We start from the raw sequence: 15027 nt of genomic DNA on the forward strand, positions 1-15027 counted from the left end.
CTACAAGTCGCGAGGTGCCGAGCCACACACATGATGAACAGAAACCTCCAAAAACTACTTATCCCGAGAGCAAACAACGCGAGGATTTTGATACGGGCCGGTGAGAACTGTTTTGAAGTCTTCCCGAGATAGGCTAATTAGAGGGAAAAGTATGCTGGTGGAAGAGAAAGACATTTTGAAATCTTCTTTTGTGGAAGAGGATGTTTTGTGAAAAGGTGAAGAAGCAAGGATCAGCCTCGTCGAAGAAGTTCTTTTTGGAAGAAACCCAAAAGCAAAGAGAGTAGATTGTAGTATCTCTTACAGCAGCAAACCTGGGAATAAGTTATTTTGGTGCACAAGGAGGCGTAGACAGGGTGTTTGTGCGTGCCTATCTTTGTGTGCGGTTTTTTTGTGTGTGTGCGCGCGCGTGTGTGTTTCTCGTCTCACACACACACAGACACAGAACAGACTCATCCTCGGTTGGTTTATTGCTGTGGATATCAGGCCGTAATATTACAGGCCAATAAAAGTGTCCTGGAGGAGCCTTGGAGAAGACGGGACAGCGCTGTGAGGAGAGGTAAGATAAGACTGGGACCCCCATATGGTGAAATATGGATTATTGTTGTTTGATATAGTTTATTACACAGTCATACAGCCGTCTGTAGCCTATCGTAGATGAGGAGGTTAACAGTGGAGACAGTGAAAGCTGTTACCATTCTTATACATTCTCTAGTCGTGCAACCTTTGAGTGAGTGAGATAGTGAACTTAACTATTCGAGGGATTTTTAAATACATCTTTTTCTATTCAAATCACATCATAGGTGCCATATAGGCTACTTCAACAGAGAAAACTGTTATTCTATAAAAAGCCTTAAAAAAAAGTTGTTTTACATCCTTTTGAATCAAATTTAATCTAAGATTTTCTCGAGTGTTTTTGAGTCTTTGGATTTTTCCCTTTAGTTGATTTTTTTTATGATTACAGATGTGTTCTTGCGACCATCAGATGGAGCTCAACAGGAGCTTTCCAGTGATATGTAATACTCACAGCCAAAATGTCACTTGCGCTAAACCATTCTATTCCTCAATTTTGCTTGGAGGCCCCTGGACCCCACTTTGGGAATCACTGAGCTTAAAGTCTGGCCAGCTATCTCTCTGTTTAGAGATAGATAGATAGATAGATAGATAGATAGATAGATAGATAGATAGATAGATAGATATAATTTTATGTATGTGTCACTCATGAGGTTGAGGACCACTCATTTAGAGTTATTAGACACAGGCTAAAAATAATACACATAAAAAAATACTAGAATATATATATATATATATATATATATTGAGTGTTTCATCTTAACTTATATTAACTTATTTTCCTTTGTAGACCCTTGTGGGCAGTCTGGGGATGTTTTTGGCTCAGTGCTTACCAGAACTGCCCACTTGTAGGCCTGTTAAAGACTTCACCCAAATGCACATTTTAGGCTGAAACACTGGCGACATTTTTTAGTAGTTTACATGGGCGGTTATACCGGCATTATGACCAACAGTATGTTGTCACATTTTCTTCCTTTATCCCGCTTCATTCTGCACATTGCTTTTGTCGCAGTTGCCAGTCCCAATCCCTGCTGAGGGCAACGCTTGTGTATTTTGCGTCAAAAAGTTGCCCATGTGTACCACAGTACAAACTGAAGTATTTCAGTGGTCATTTCATGCCAAAGCAGCGATGCTCACCTTTCAGAAAACAATAGTTGTCCACTATTCTTTCACTGTTAAATAATATTAGGTCAGTTTAGTGTCAAACATACATGCAGGCAGTGATGATGATGATTATGATGATAGTGATGATAACAGTGATGATAATGAAGAAGATGTTGTATATGAATAATAAGATGATGATGATGGTGTTGGTGATGGTTAGCTTCACTATCCTGCTTCATGGCTGTTGTTAATTCTACGATATCGTAACAATAACTTTTGGGCACCATAGTGACGGTGGGTCGTCTTACATATTTGCAGCCAACACGTCTTAGTTATAAAGAAGAGGAAGCATCTGTCACTCTGGCTATCTGTGTGGGCAATATTACCTTTAAGGGAGATGGAAATTAGCCAGCTGGACAAAAACATTATGGGACAGAGTAGGCTTTAAGAAACAGAAGTAAAATAGGAAAATGCTGTTGGTATTGGCACAGTTGCTCATCGACGACGTCTCAAAATGTTGCCCATAGATTATGACCTTTTTAATGGCAGTAGACATGAATAGACATGGATGATTACTGGAGCACACAAATCAATTCATAACTTCATTATAGTACAAACTCTTTGCACTATGATAAAGGTATGAATCGATCTGACTGTAGTGCAGATAGTTTGCGCTGTAATGAAAGGCGGACATTGATGCACGAAATGATTCATGTGCTCCAGTGAATCTCAGACAGTCCTACTAGTCTGGCTGAACCCTTCTCCATAGCTCTCTACAGTCAGGGTTTGACCACTTTAAAATGCAACACTGTTAAATGCTAGATAGCCCAGGGCCAAGAGTTCAGTCAGCCAAGGGTTAAAAAAAAAAAGTTTTCAGACTTTTATTTTTTTTGTGCAGTTTTTTAACATTAGGTTTGATGAAACTGATCCCTGCAGGGAAATTAGGTCATATGGACAGAAAAGATTCCAGAGGCTTTTGAGTGGGAGCTTCCCTTTAAAGCATGTCAAACAAAACAGCATAAAAAAAAGGCTCTAGGATGCAGGAAACCGGTGCAACATGCAGTGTGAAAATGGTTCCTATAGCCCACCGCTGCTTCATTGGATAATTGACTTAAGTAGTTCCACAGAATTTCAATTTGCTGTGCCTGCACACAAGACTTGGAGAAGTAAACTGAACTAAAATAGCCTATAAAGGTCTCTGTTTGTCTCTCACTCTTCTTTCTTTCTCTCTCTCCTCTCTCTGTCACTGTCTCCCTCTGTCTCCCTCCCTCCCTTGCTGTTTCTCTCTCTCTCTTTCTCTCTCTCTCTCTCTCTTGTTGGCCCTTGTGTTGTTTTCACTGAAAGCCACTGTGGATGTTAGTCGCTTAGCAGAGGGAAGTTTTTATTCAGTGTGAAAAAAAGTTACACTGGTGGTTAGTAACCTACCGGAGAGACATTACTATTCAGATTGCTTCCTGCCTCTCTCTAACTGCGTCACTCGCCAACAAGGAGATCCCATGTTTACCCCGCAGTTCATGACCCGATGTCTTAACTTATCGGGAATCGAAATACGTCCTAGGGCAGTTCCTGGTGCTTCCCCACATGACATGAATACTGGTATGTGCTAATGAGCCTGAGTCCTTGTCTGAAAAGGGTCAGAGAAGCTCTTGTTTTGCAGATTGTAGTTTAGATTTGTTTTAGTTTAGCTTCTCTTACCAATCCACAAGACACAAGTGACAGTGTGAAAAAAAATAAATGTTTCTTTCTATGTTTAGCCACGTCACTCAGCAACAGAGATCCCATGATTACCAGAGTACTGAAATATTTTACTCAAGGAGGAAGAAGCACACCTTTCTACACAATAATACACAGCAATTCCACTGAAGTGTAGCAGTTGGACCAGTTGTAATTAGCCACTTTCCACTGCTGTTGGCTGCCATGCAGTTTACCTAAGGAGTTGTACACATTCTTGAAGCCTTTATTACTATTTGTCTTCAAACTCTTCTCTTAGATGACCTTTCAGCAAATATGTTCTGGGGACAAAAGTAAAATAAAAGCTATTCATGTGTTGATTAGCCTGTAGGGCAAACTTAATTCTGTACACTAATAATGACCACCATGTTCATGTCTATTTAACCTGTAATACAAAGCAAACTGATGAAAGTCAACAAACATTGAATAATTAATTATTCTGTCAGAATCAAACACAAGAAGCTGGAGTTGTGCGTATCTTTAGAGCTGCTGTTTTTATCTAAGAGCATTGCTTTTTCAGTGTGTAAAACTTCTCTTCTGGGCGTCCTGCCTCTCTGACATTAAGTGCTGGATGTCTCAGAACTTCCTTCACCTTAATGAAGCTAAATCGGAAATCCTCTTATTTGGACCCCCAAACTCCCTTAGCTTCTGTCAGTCCCAACTTGGCAGCCTGTCCCCCTATGTCAAGCATGCGGCCCCTAATCTTGGTGTGATCTTCGATTCTGACCTCTCCTTCGACAACCATGTGACAAGAGTTGTGCAATCCTGGTTCATCCAGCTAAGGGACATAGCCAAAATTAAGCCTTTTATCTTGTCTCGGTTAGACTACTGCAACTCCTTGTACTCAGGGCGCAGTCAAAAAAACATCTCCCGCCTCCAGTTGGTTCAAAAAGCGGCGGCTAGGCTTTTAACCAACTCCAACAGACGAGATCACATCACACCCATTCTAGCTTCTTTGCACTGGCTGCTGTTGCATTTTTAAATTGATTTTAAGATTCTGCTGTTGACCTTTAAAGCCTTTCATGGTCAGGCTCCCAGCTATATTCTTGATATGTTAGTTCCCTATCAACCGGTGCGCAGCCTAAGATCATCTGATAAGGCCCTTCTCGCCGTTCCTAAAACACGCTTCGCTACTAAGGGTGACCGGGCTTTTGCGGTCCGGCCCCTAAATTGTGGAACTCACTGCCTGAGCGTCTCAGGCAAGTGAAGTCTGTGTCTTCTTTTAAATCACAGCTTAAAACATTCCTCTATATTAAGGCCTTTTCATAATGTTTTATTCCATTACCCCTGCTCTTTTCTTTTGTCTGTTTACAATATTGTTTTGATCTCTTTATTTTTACTTTGTTTAATTGGTTCTTGCCTATGCTGTATCTCTTATTTGGTACTGTAAAGCACTTTTAACCCTGCCTTGTACTGTATTTCTATTATTCTGTATTGTAAAGCACTTTGTAACCTTGTTTCGAAAAGCGCTATACAAATACATTTTATTATTATTATTATTATTATTATTATTATTATTATTATCTGCATCACTCTGCAGCAAGGAGATTCCAGAGCGGCTTTCCTTCCTGCAGTGTGTCACAGGCTTTCTGACAAGAGTATGAGTGTGTTTTAGCGAGTCTGAGTGCCTGGCACTGCAAAAACTAAATAAGCTCAGGAAGCGATTATACTTGAATTGAGACTTATCAGGTTTATTTAGATAGAATTTAAGTCAAATGATCCCTAAGGTGCTGCCAGGTTTGAATCAGTCTTGATTCATGATATTAAAACCTGTTTTAGGACATTTATGAAATGTGAAAAGCAAGTTTTACGTTTCAAAATTGCCAGTGCAGCAAGATAATGACTCAGAATATCTTGCAAAACAGTAAGCTTGTTATGTTTTGCAGTGTAAAGAGAAGTGCTTATTCAGTGATATGAAAAAGCAACTCTGGGTGTCCCGGCTGCTTTCTATCTGCGTCACAGAACGAGGAGATCCCGTGGCTAAGCTCTAGTCTTTTTCTTCCTCTCTTTCCCCCTTTCTAGCTTTCTCTCCCTCTCCCTCTCTCTCACTCTCTCTCTCTCTCTCTCTCTCTCTCCTCTTTCTGTGTCCTTTTATCCCTTTGCCACTCTCTGTCTCTCTTTGCTGTCTCTCTCCCTGCATGTCTCACTGTTCTTCTCTTTGTCTCTTCTCTCTGCTTGTCTCCCTCTGCATCTGTCTCTCTCCTTCTCCCCCTCTCTCTCTCTCTTGCTCTTTCCATGTGCCTCCCTCCCTCTCTCTCTGAAGGAATGCTACCTTAATGTTATTGTATTTTTAGACTGAAATCCACCTCAGTTTGAACCAAAACACTGGCTCTGTGCCGCAGGACAGAGCAGAGCCACAGACAGGGAGAGTTTGGCCGGTTTGTCCTGTCGCCTCCATGTTGCTGCTTCTTCTCTAGAACTACCAAGACTGTCGGCTGCAAATATGTAACAAGAGCAGGAACAGGTTAGTTAAATATGCAAAAAAAATGCTGGAGATTTAAAAATCATCTGGCATAGAGTTACTAGTTATTTAGTTGGGCAGGGAGCAACAAGGCTGCCACTGAAAAGGCCAAACTATGTCCTTTAGAATAGACCAGCAGTTTTATTCAAATGAGCGTTCAATCAAAGCTTTTACGGAACATGTACAGTGAGAAAAGACCAATTATTTGAATGAGGGATACGTTTCTTTCTCTCATTTTCTTTTTTCCTTCCTCCCTTTAAAAAAGGGCCCTTGACCCTTTTTTGGTACTTAAAAGGTCAGATATAATGAACTTGAATTGCCTTTATTTTTTCAGCAGTGGAGGGCTACAGCTGCTGAATGAATGCAGAGGAAGCACTGAGAGCCGTTCTCCAGACCTCCATGCAGCTGTAGGGGAGATTGTCAGATGTGTACCCAGCCATCAAAGCCCCTGGCCTGGCCGCGGGGATGGCAGCCTCTGCCCTGAACCTCAACGGCCTTGGAGTCATGAACAGGTGAGTTGTTTGTTGTTTTATGTTTTTTAAAGGAGAGATATGATTGGAGCCTGTTTAGTCAGGAGTATGTGATAGCTGACAAGCTGTTAAACAGGCTGGTACGGTTACTTTAAGATTTAAGATTACTGATTACTTCAATATAAGATCACAATCTGTAATGTATTCCATTGAAACAGAGTCAACAATGTAATTATGGTAAATCTGATTACTTACTGTTACTTTTCTAATGTCTCCAAAAAAATGACTTTGAATGAATTTAAATTAATAATTTATAATGTTATCATCATTGTCTCCAGTCAATAGTCGCCCATTATTTTATTTATATTGACAGTTACATTGACATTTCAAAGTGTGTAAAATTATATTAGTTCTAATTTTAATTGCAATAATTAGTTTTTATATTAACTAATTAATTTGTTAGTCAAACTTAAAACGTTTCTGAGATATTCAACAAGCCATCATCTCTTTCCAAACTATCTGCAATCTGAGCGTCTGGAACTTTTCACCATGGATTATAGTTATTGGTTTGTTGTAATCAGATTATTCTAATTCTGTTACATGTGATTAATACTCTCCAGTCCTGATGTTAAGACAGCATAGAGGAATATAAAATGACCATTCACCATCGCCAACAGTAGTGACACCATGTTGTTATTAATATTATGTGCTATTCTTAATATTATTTATGTTTTTTAATATATGCTCTATGAGGCTGTGTGTACTGTGGTGTGAGCCTGTATGATGTTTCAAGATACTGTCTCTTACTTAGATTGATTTCTAAGATGCAACAGGTGAACAGGTTTTTTATCTGTAAAGACACCATGAAGTGTTATATCTCTCCTCTCTTCTCCACAGCAGTAATAAATGTCAGAGCCAGCCCAGCTCCTCCAGTACGACCTCCAGAGCTAGAGCCAACTCAGGGGGCCGACCTGTGCTGCCAGTCCCAGATCGGAGCACCTTCTGCCAGCTCCTGGGTGGGGGAGCACTGGGCGGAGGCCTCTACAGCCCGACCAGCCCCAGGGTAATTTCTAACTATAGCTAGAATTGCAGGAAATGGTTTTGGGCAAGGATGTGGTGGAGAGTGAACCCACCTAAACTCGGTTTAACCACCTTGAGATAAATCCTTATGAGATAATCATATTATACTCTACATCATAGTAAGCAGTGTCAAACTGATGTAAGTTGTATGAGGATAGGGTATTTTAAGGAAAATAAAGCATATATTATAGAGATTTTTGTTTATATTGGTGTTTTTTTTGCCTTATGATTATCACTGATTAAAGATCATCATTGTTTTTATTATAAATTTTTTAGATTATATTTTTGTGTTTATTAGACAGTTGATAGTGAAGAGAGACAGGAAAGATCAGGAGAGAGAGAGAGTGGGATGACATGCGACAAAGGTCCTGGTCCAGATTTGCACCCAGGACGTTGCGGTTATATGGTATACACCTTTATATTTACCTCACTTGGTATGAGTGAATCAATTCTGAAGATTCCCTGTCCCCTCCTTGTGTTTCTGCTCCTAGACCAGCCCCAGCCACGTGTCGGGAGCCCCGGGCCGAACCTTTGTCTTCCCCCCCTCGCCCTCCCTCTCCCCCAGCCCCACCCCCACCCGGCGCGCTCGATCCCCCTCCCCACGAAACCCGGAGCTCTTGGGAGTCAATGTGGGCCAGCGGGTTCGACGGCTGAGCTCTCCCAGTTTGGAGGAGAGAGGAGGCGGAGGTGGAGGAGGAGGATGGGAGGAGGAGAGGGGAGGAGAGACGGGAGGAGGAGAGCGGCGAGGGGAGAGGCGACGCCAAGCACAGCTGCTGCAAATCCACAGAGAGCTGCAGAATGTAGAGGTGATCCTACGTGTTCTTGTACTGTCTCTCCCTCTCTGTCTCCCTGTTTCTCTCTCTATATCACCGTATCTCTCTCTCCCTCTCCGCGTCTCCCTCCCTCTTTTCTCGTCTCCGTCTTGCTCACTACCTCTGCCTCTCTGTCTCTCTCCAGCTAAGCGCGCATTCACACCAAGCATGTTTGGAAGGGTTTATGCAAACTCCGGAGCTTTTACTCCTTGAGTTGGATTCGTTTGGACAGGCGACAGCAATGCCGTTCGAACTCCGCCGCGTCGAAACTGCCTGAAAATGCGAGTCTCTGTCCTCTTCCAAGCGAACTGCGGTCCGGTTTGTTAGGAGTGAGAACGTAATCTGAACCAAGTACAGGATATCACCCAAAATGCAAGGTTTTATGGGTATAAGGAGACGGATGTTGACATCTGATAGCCAGCAGTTATTCATGACCACAAAATGAAGCAAGGGCAAACTGCAGTCTGGACTGATTCTCATATTCAGCTATTTTTTCATGTTTTCTTAACTGGCATGAACATCAGAGAAGGTAAATTATGGCAAACAGCGCAGACAAGTCCATCATGCTTAGATAAAGTTACAGGGACTAGAATCAGATTTGGCGGTAAAATTTCTAACCTCACGGGATGACAGGTCACCAAAACTGTCCAGTAAACAAGCTTCTTGTGAGTCCATGTGACTTTTGTATACAAGCCCTGGTTCACTAGTAATTGTGCAGTGTGAACCTAAACAAACCAAATCCGAAAATGCAACAAAGTAAACTTCTGCACTGTGGTCCAGACCAAAGAAAACAAACTGTAGGTGTGTCCTTACCCTAATTCTCTCTTTCTCTTCCAGGTGAGGGGAAAAGTGGGCATGTTCGAGGCCCACATTTCAGGGATTCGCGCCCAGGTGCTTAACACTGAGCTCCAACGCAGCCCTCGGTCTCCAAGACGACCAATTAGCCCCGCCCCCACCCATCCCTGCCAGCCAACCACTGCCCTCGACAGCCTGACGCCCCATCCACAAATGAGTAAAGCCTGCTCCATCCTCCAAAATGGGAGAGAAAGGGAGGAAGCAACGACGGAAGGAGAAAGGAAAGAGGGCGAGAAGGACAGAAGCCCTAATGGAATGAATGCAGGGGACAAGCAGCCGATTGGTCAAAACAGGAGCCAGTCAGAAACGAGAACAGAACTGTCTTCCTGTTTGGACGGACCAGTCGGCGTTCAGGGTTCCCTTGAGACATCAGAGCCAGATGGAGCAACAGACAGAGAGAAGAGAGAGGAAGGAAGAGAGAGAGAGGAGAGAGAGGGAGGAAGAAAGAGAGAGGAGAGAGAGGGAGGAAGAGAGAGAGAGGAGAGGGAAAACAAAATGCTGGGAGAAGAAAGAGAAGGGAGTAAGAGAGAAGACCATGAGATGGTGCTCCAGACAGAAAGAGGGGCTAGGTCCGAGGTTAACCCAGAAGACACTGCTTCGCCTTGGGCACAGAGCGGCGAGAGCTCCCCTGGTTTGCTGGAGATCACCGACCATACCTCCAACCACTCTCCCTCCATCCCTCCCTCCATCCCTTCGGTCATAATAACCGATCACGGGTTGGAAAGCTCGCCTCAAGGTTCCGAAGGCCCCAACTCGGACCGGGGACTCTCCTGCAGCCCCAGCCCCAGTTCCAGCCCCATACCTGGGCCAAACTCCTCCGCCCGCTCCCTCAGGAAGCTGTCGTCCTCCTCTGCCTCCTCGGCTGGTTTCTCCTCGTCTTGGGAGGAGTCGGAGGAGGACATTTCCAGCGATACGGAGAAAGGAGAGCAGCTTCTCAACCCTGCGCTCCTCAGTTCCCAACAGAAAGCGGTGAGTAGACCCATGTGTGAGTGTGTGTGCCTGTATGTAGACCGTGCAACGGCCTGCCTGTCAATAGGTGGTTCAAAAGACCTTTTCTTGTTTTAAATGGAAATTATTTTTTCAAATTCCCCAGGGTTCCCATATTCCTGGAATATCGTGGGATTTTGAGAGGTGCATTCCACACAGGGATAGTCAGAGATTTTGGTAAATTCCCTGGGGAAGTCAGGGGATATCACCGGGTTTTACAGGTGAATCACCGTACAGGAATATACCAGAATGTGTTTTACCACTTGTTTCACACATTCATAGCATTAGATGGTGGTTTTCAGCTGTTTCTTTATACATTGTACGGTCACTTCTACACAGCAAGCGCAACTGTAGTGGAATCCAGACGTGAATACAGTTTTTACGTCATGGAAGCACTCAGATTAATCATGGAAAGTCCTTGAAAAGCCATGGAATTTCACATTAGGGCGATAGTGGGAACCCTGTTTCCCTGACATTTTTTATTTAAATAATTTGAGGGGTTTTCATTGGTAAAAGTGTGGTGATGTATCAAAATCTACCTCACTTTTTAGGAACTGTTGAACTGTCGACTGAGCGAATCTTGCGATTGCCAAATCTTGGAAAGGTTTTGCCTCTACACGAGTCCTGCCTCAAAATATGTGTGTGTGTCAGTATATTTGTGTGTGACTGCTTGTTTTTGTGTGTGTGTGTGTGTGAGTGTGCGTGTGTGTGTGTGTGTGTGTGTGTGAGTGTGTGTGTGTGTGTGTGAATGTTTCTGTGCGTGTTGCCCGGTGCTCCTGTGTCAAATTGGCCTGAGCTCTCTCCCTGAGTAACGGTTGACATTCACAGTAACAAAGCTAGCTCTGTGCCCCGACCTGTGTGTGTGTATGTAAGTGTGTTTTAGTGTGTGTATGTATGTATGTGTGTGTGTGTGTGAAAGAGAGAGAGGGAGAGCGGGGGAGAGAGAAAGAAAAAGTAAGAGAGATTGCCAGTCACACACACTTAGGCTTTGCCTTCTCTTGGACACAGTTCAAAGAGGAGGCTGAGGCCTGTTTGGGTATTTGTGTGTGTGTGTGTGCAGGTGTGTGTGTGGGTGGGTGGGTGGGTGTGTTTGTATTTGGAGCTAGGATATTAGTTCAAAAAGCCAGTTCATTTTTGCTTTGAAATATGATTTAATACAGAGTTGTATAACAGTTTTTTTTTTTTTACCAGTGTTTCTTAAAGTTTGTGCCAGTACCCAAAACATGTCCCAGTTTTCTTGGTCCTCACATCACAAGACTCTTTTTTTCTTGGGTTTCTGGCTTTAGGAGATTATTGCTCATGTTCACTTAATATCAACTGAAGTGTCATGAATCATATTTGAGTTCCAAAATTGAGTATTTATCAACCTGAAAATGTACAAGACAAATGACCATTCAAGAATATTGGTTTGAATGGGAATGCCATTTCTATTTTAACCTAGAAATCATTAAAGCCTTATTTTCCAGATTTCATTTTTTAATTTTTTATTATTAAAGGCAATAACAGAAAACATTTTCTTGTTGTGATGGTATTAGAAAGCAAATTAATGAATTATTTTTAACAAGTGACAGTTCTAAAATTGCTATTGAATGTTGAGAACGTCTCCAATTTCTCCAAATTTGTTTACATTTTGTAAAACGATGCACACATTTTTCTTACATATTTAATTGACCGACTCATCTCTGGACTGAGGTCCCAGCTGCCGGCATGGATTAGTAACTATTTGTTTAAATGAATTTGGGTGATGGATTTGAATGGGGTTTGTATTGCTGTTTGCATATTTTCCTTCATCTTTGTTTGCTTTATCCATACCGAGAAAGACACAGAAGCTCTCACTGGAGGTTAATGAGGTTTCTCCCATCATAAAGTAGTGTGTTGCGAAACATTAAGGTTCTTCACGTTATTGTATCACACGTAGGGCGTAATGAGTCCTGACCCGTAGTTTAAGAAACGCTGGTTATACTGTATATGTGTGCAGTAGGCAGACATGCAGAAACACATAAAGCATGCTTGGCTGTGTGGGAGGTATGTAGGCTGCAGGAGAGATGAGAGGGAGAAATGGCGAGGAGGTGGGAGAGAAGAAGAGACAGACAGAGACTGTGAGAGAGAGGAAGAAAAAGAGAGTGAGAAACAGATAGTGAAGTAAGCGAGTGAGAGACCAAGACAGACAGAGAGACAAAGGAAGGAGAGCTTGAGAAGAAAGGCTGTATGTATATTGCATATTAGCTACTTCGCTACTAGAAACCACATGGCGTTTGATTTAATGAGAAATCACATTGTTTGTACCTGTGGAAGTCCAGCCCTACACTCTTAAAATACATGTGTTGAAATAATTCAGGCGCTGTTGTCCCTGACGAACCAAATTTAGATGCGTTGAAAAATGTTATAACAAACGTGAAAGATGTATTGCTATTTGCTATCAACACAGGCTTATAAATGATGTAACTGGTGCTACTTTGCTGTAAACACCAAGGTGCTAAGAGAGATAAAAATATACAAAAAAGGAAAAGTTCTCGCCCACTTGGGTGAAGAATACAAAGAAGTATTTATTAATTAAAACCAGTGCGTTTTGACGAATGACTTCGTCAGCATTACAGCTTTACAAGACAAAGAGCTGCTTTTGTACAGAACATTTGTATAAATAACATTTTGTATAAATGTGTAAAAGGAGCTCTTTGTCTTGTAAATCTGTAACCCTGATGAAGGCATTTGCCAAAACGCACAAGCTTTAATTAATAAATGCTTCTTTGTATTCTTCACCCAAGTGTGCAAGAAGTTTTCCTTTTTTGTATAAACACAGGCGTCACATATTTCCAACACATCTGCGTTGTTATGGCCGTAAACTTTTTGGGTTATATCGACTCGGTTTTTTATGAAGAGTGCACATGCTTAGCTGGTAGAAGCTGAGATCTGAACAGAGCCATATATAGACAGTGTTTGGTCATTGCAGCTGATCTTTTGAGAGTTGGGCATCTCACCAAGCTGATGCTATTAAAGGTATAGTCACATATGCACAGCCAAGGCTTCTCAGCAATAGCAAAGGGGCAGCAACAGGGGACCCATAATAGAAAAATTCTGCAGTTTTTTTTTTCTCTACTAATTTTCTGTTGAACTCTGTGGTAAAAACAGTACAGAGAGAAACTAGCCATTCGTGGTGAAGCTCTTTAGCAGGGGCACATTGACTTAGAGGTGAGGTGACAGCTCAGACCCTTGCTTTCTTGAAGCGATTTACCTCAACCGTCAACTCAGAGTCATCTCAAGACAAGCATAGTCACAGCTGAAACCTCACAGAGATTCATAGACACTTGGAAAGTAAATTACACAATAAGATGTCCAGACTCTGGGGATTTTTTGAGTTGCAGACTTTAAGACAATAAGGGTTTTTGACTACAAAATGACCACTTCATTGAATATTATATGGATGATCATACATAAAAGGCTGTAGTTCTTTAACTGCTCATTCAGTATGGTTGAAAATACATCCAAATTGAAGCTGACAGTCAGCACTTAAACCTCATCACTATTGTGTCATTTTACATCCAATTACTTCGTTAGTATCTAACCACTGAAGGAGCTCAAATTTCTACCAGAGGATTAAGTTTACTCAGTTTTGGTATAAACTCTGCAAAAGACAGCCTTGAACAAAACAAGGTTACATGTTCATACAACTGTTACCAATGCATGTGTACTGTCTGAAACGTTTTCTTCAAAGTAGTATACAGTAAATACATTATCAGAACAGTTGGATACGTCTTTGACTAGACCAATCAGATTGCTTGACTGAAATTACCTATTGTATAAAAGGCATGCAGAAGATATGATAGTTTTACTCACGCTATCTGTATATAATGCATTACAGTTTTGGATACATTGCGATACATCTCTGGCACTGTTCTCAAGGGTTTTTGAAAGTTCATGTAAAAATCCATGAAAAGATGCATCCATTACATAAACAGAGGTGTGTTTTGGAATGAAAACTTGTGTTGGTCCACTCATTTGCACTGCTCAACTGCTCAACTGTAAAACACACACACACCCCCACTCACACACTATCGCTGACACACCCTTTGAATGCAGGCTACACACTATAATGCACTGCAACTTTTGCTAGTGGCACACAGATAAACACATACACACACAAGCACGCACGCACAGAATCTATTTTTCACACATACACACACAACACACACACACACACACACACACACACACACACACAAACACGTTATAGACGCATATCCTCATGCTATTAGACACTCCACTGCATTAGATTCACACACTGACCCTGTCCTATACACTTACTGTAAACCTACCCCTGATTCTAATCCTATGTGTAACACCAAAGAAATAAGCATTTTTGTAGTGCGGACTGGACAAAAAGTCATTTTTATGCCCACAACTCTCACTGAAGTGGGTCCTCACAAGCTCATCACAAGTATACACACACGCACGCACACACAAAGTGTTTGAACTGCAGTGGAAAATCTTCACTACCACGGCGGCCAGTTGCCTAGCAACCCTGTGACGTCAAACTGAGTTTCCCTCTCACAGCTGTATGTGTGTGTGAGAGAGAGCGAGAGTGTGTGAGTTTGTGTGTGTGTGTGTTACAGGCAGCCTATACTACAGGGAAACACCGGTCAACTCTTTATTTGGTGTTACTGTGTAAGGTTGCGCTCATGTCAGCATGCATGCATGTGTATGTCAGCGTTTTCCCTGCCATGGAAGAGTCAGGGTGGCCCACCCACCTTTTTGCCTAAAATATAATTTGTATTGGTTTCAGTGTAGAACTAGTCACATGGTTTAAAAGCTGTTTCAGAGACATCACCACACCACCAACAAATATTCATTGGGGAAACCCTGGTGCATGTGATAGGCTACATGTATGTGGGTATTTGCAATGCGTGCAGAGGGCTTCAGGTGACGTAACACCCTCTGGCAGCCATAGTGGAGGGCCACA

General features: G+C 42.2%; 1 protein-coding gene across 1 annotated transcript; it reads left to right on the forward strand.

The window, feature by feature from the left end:
• Positions 1-10052, forward strand: LOC139642418 (inositol-trisphosphate 3-kinase B-like; the record flags this gene model as incomplete). The annotated part of the gene is made up of 5 exons (XM_071517236.1): positions 1-556; positions 6201-6378; positions 7234-7399; positions 7908-8222; positions 9066-10052. Coding segments are annotated over exons 2-5 (1515 nt in total), but the record flags the coding sequence as incomplete, so codon positions are not given.
• Positions 10053-15027: the final 4975 nt, after the last annotated feature.

The sequence above is a fragment of the Centroberyx affinis genome, unplaced genomic scaffold, assembly GCF_046629955.1.
Source record: "Centroberyx affinis isolate AG114_WGS23_722 - 3 ecotype Tasmania unplaced genomic scaffold, CSIRO-AGI_Caff_v1 ptg000478l_1, whole genome shotgun sequence".
Classification (NCBI taxonomy): Eukaryota; Metazoa; Chordata; class Actinopteri; order Beryciformes; family Berycidae; genus Centroberyx; species Centroberyx affinis.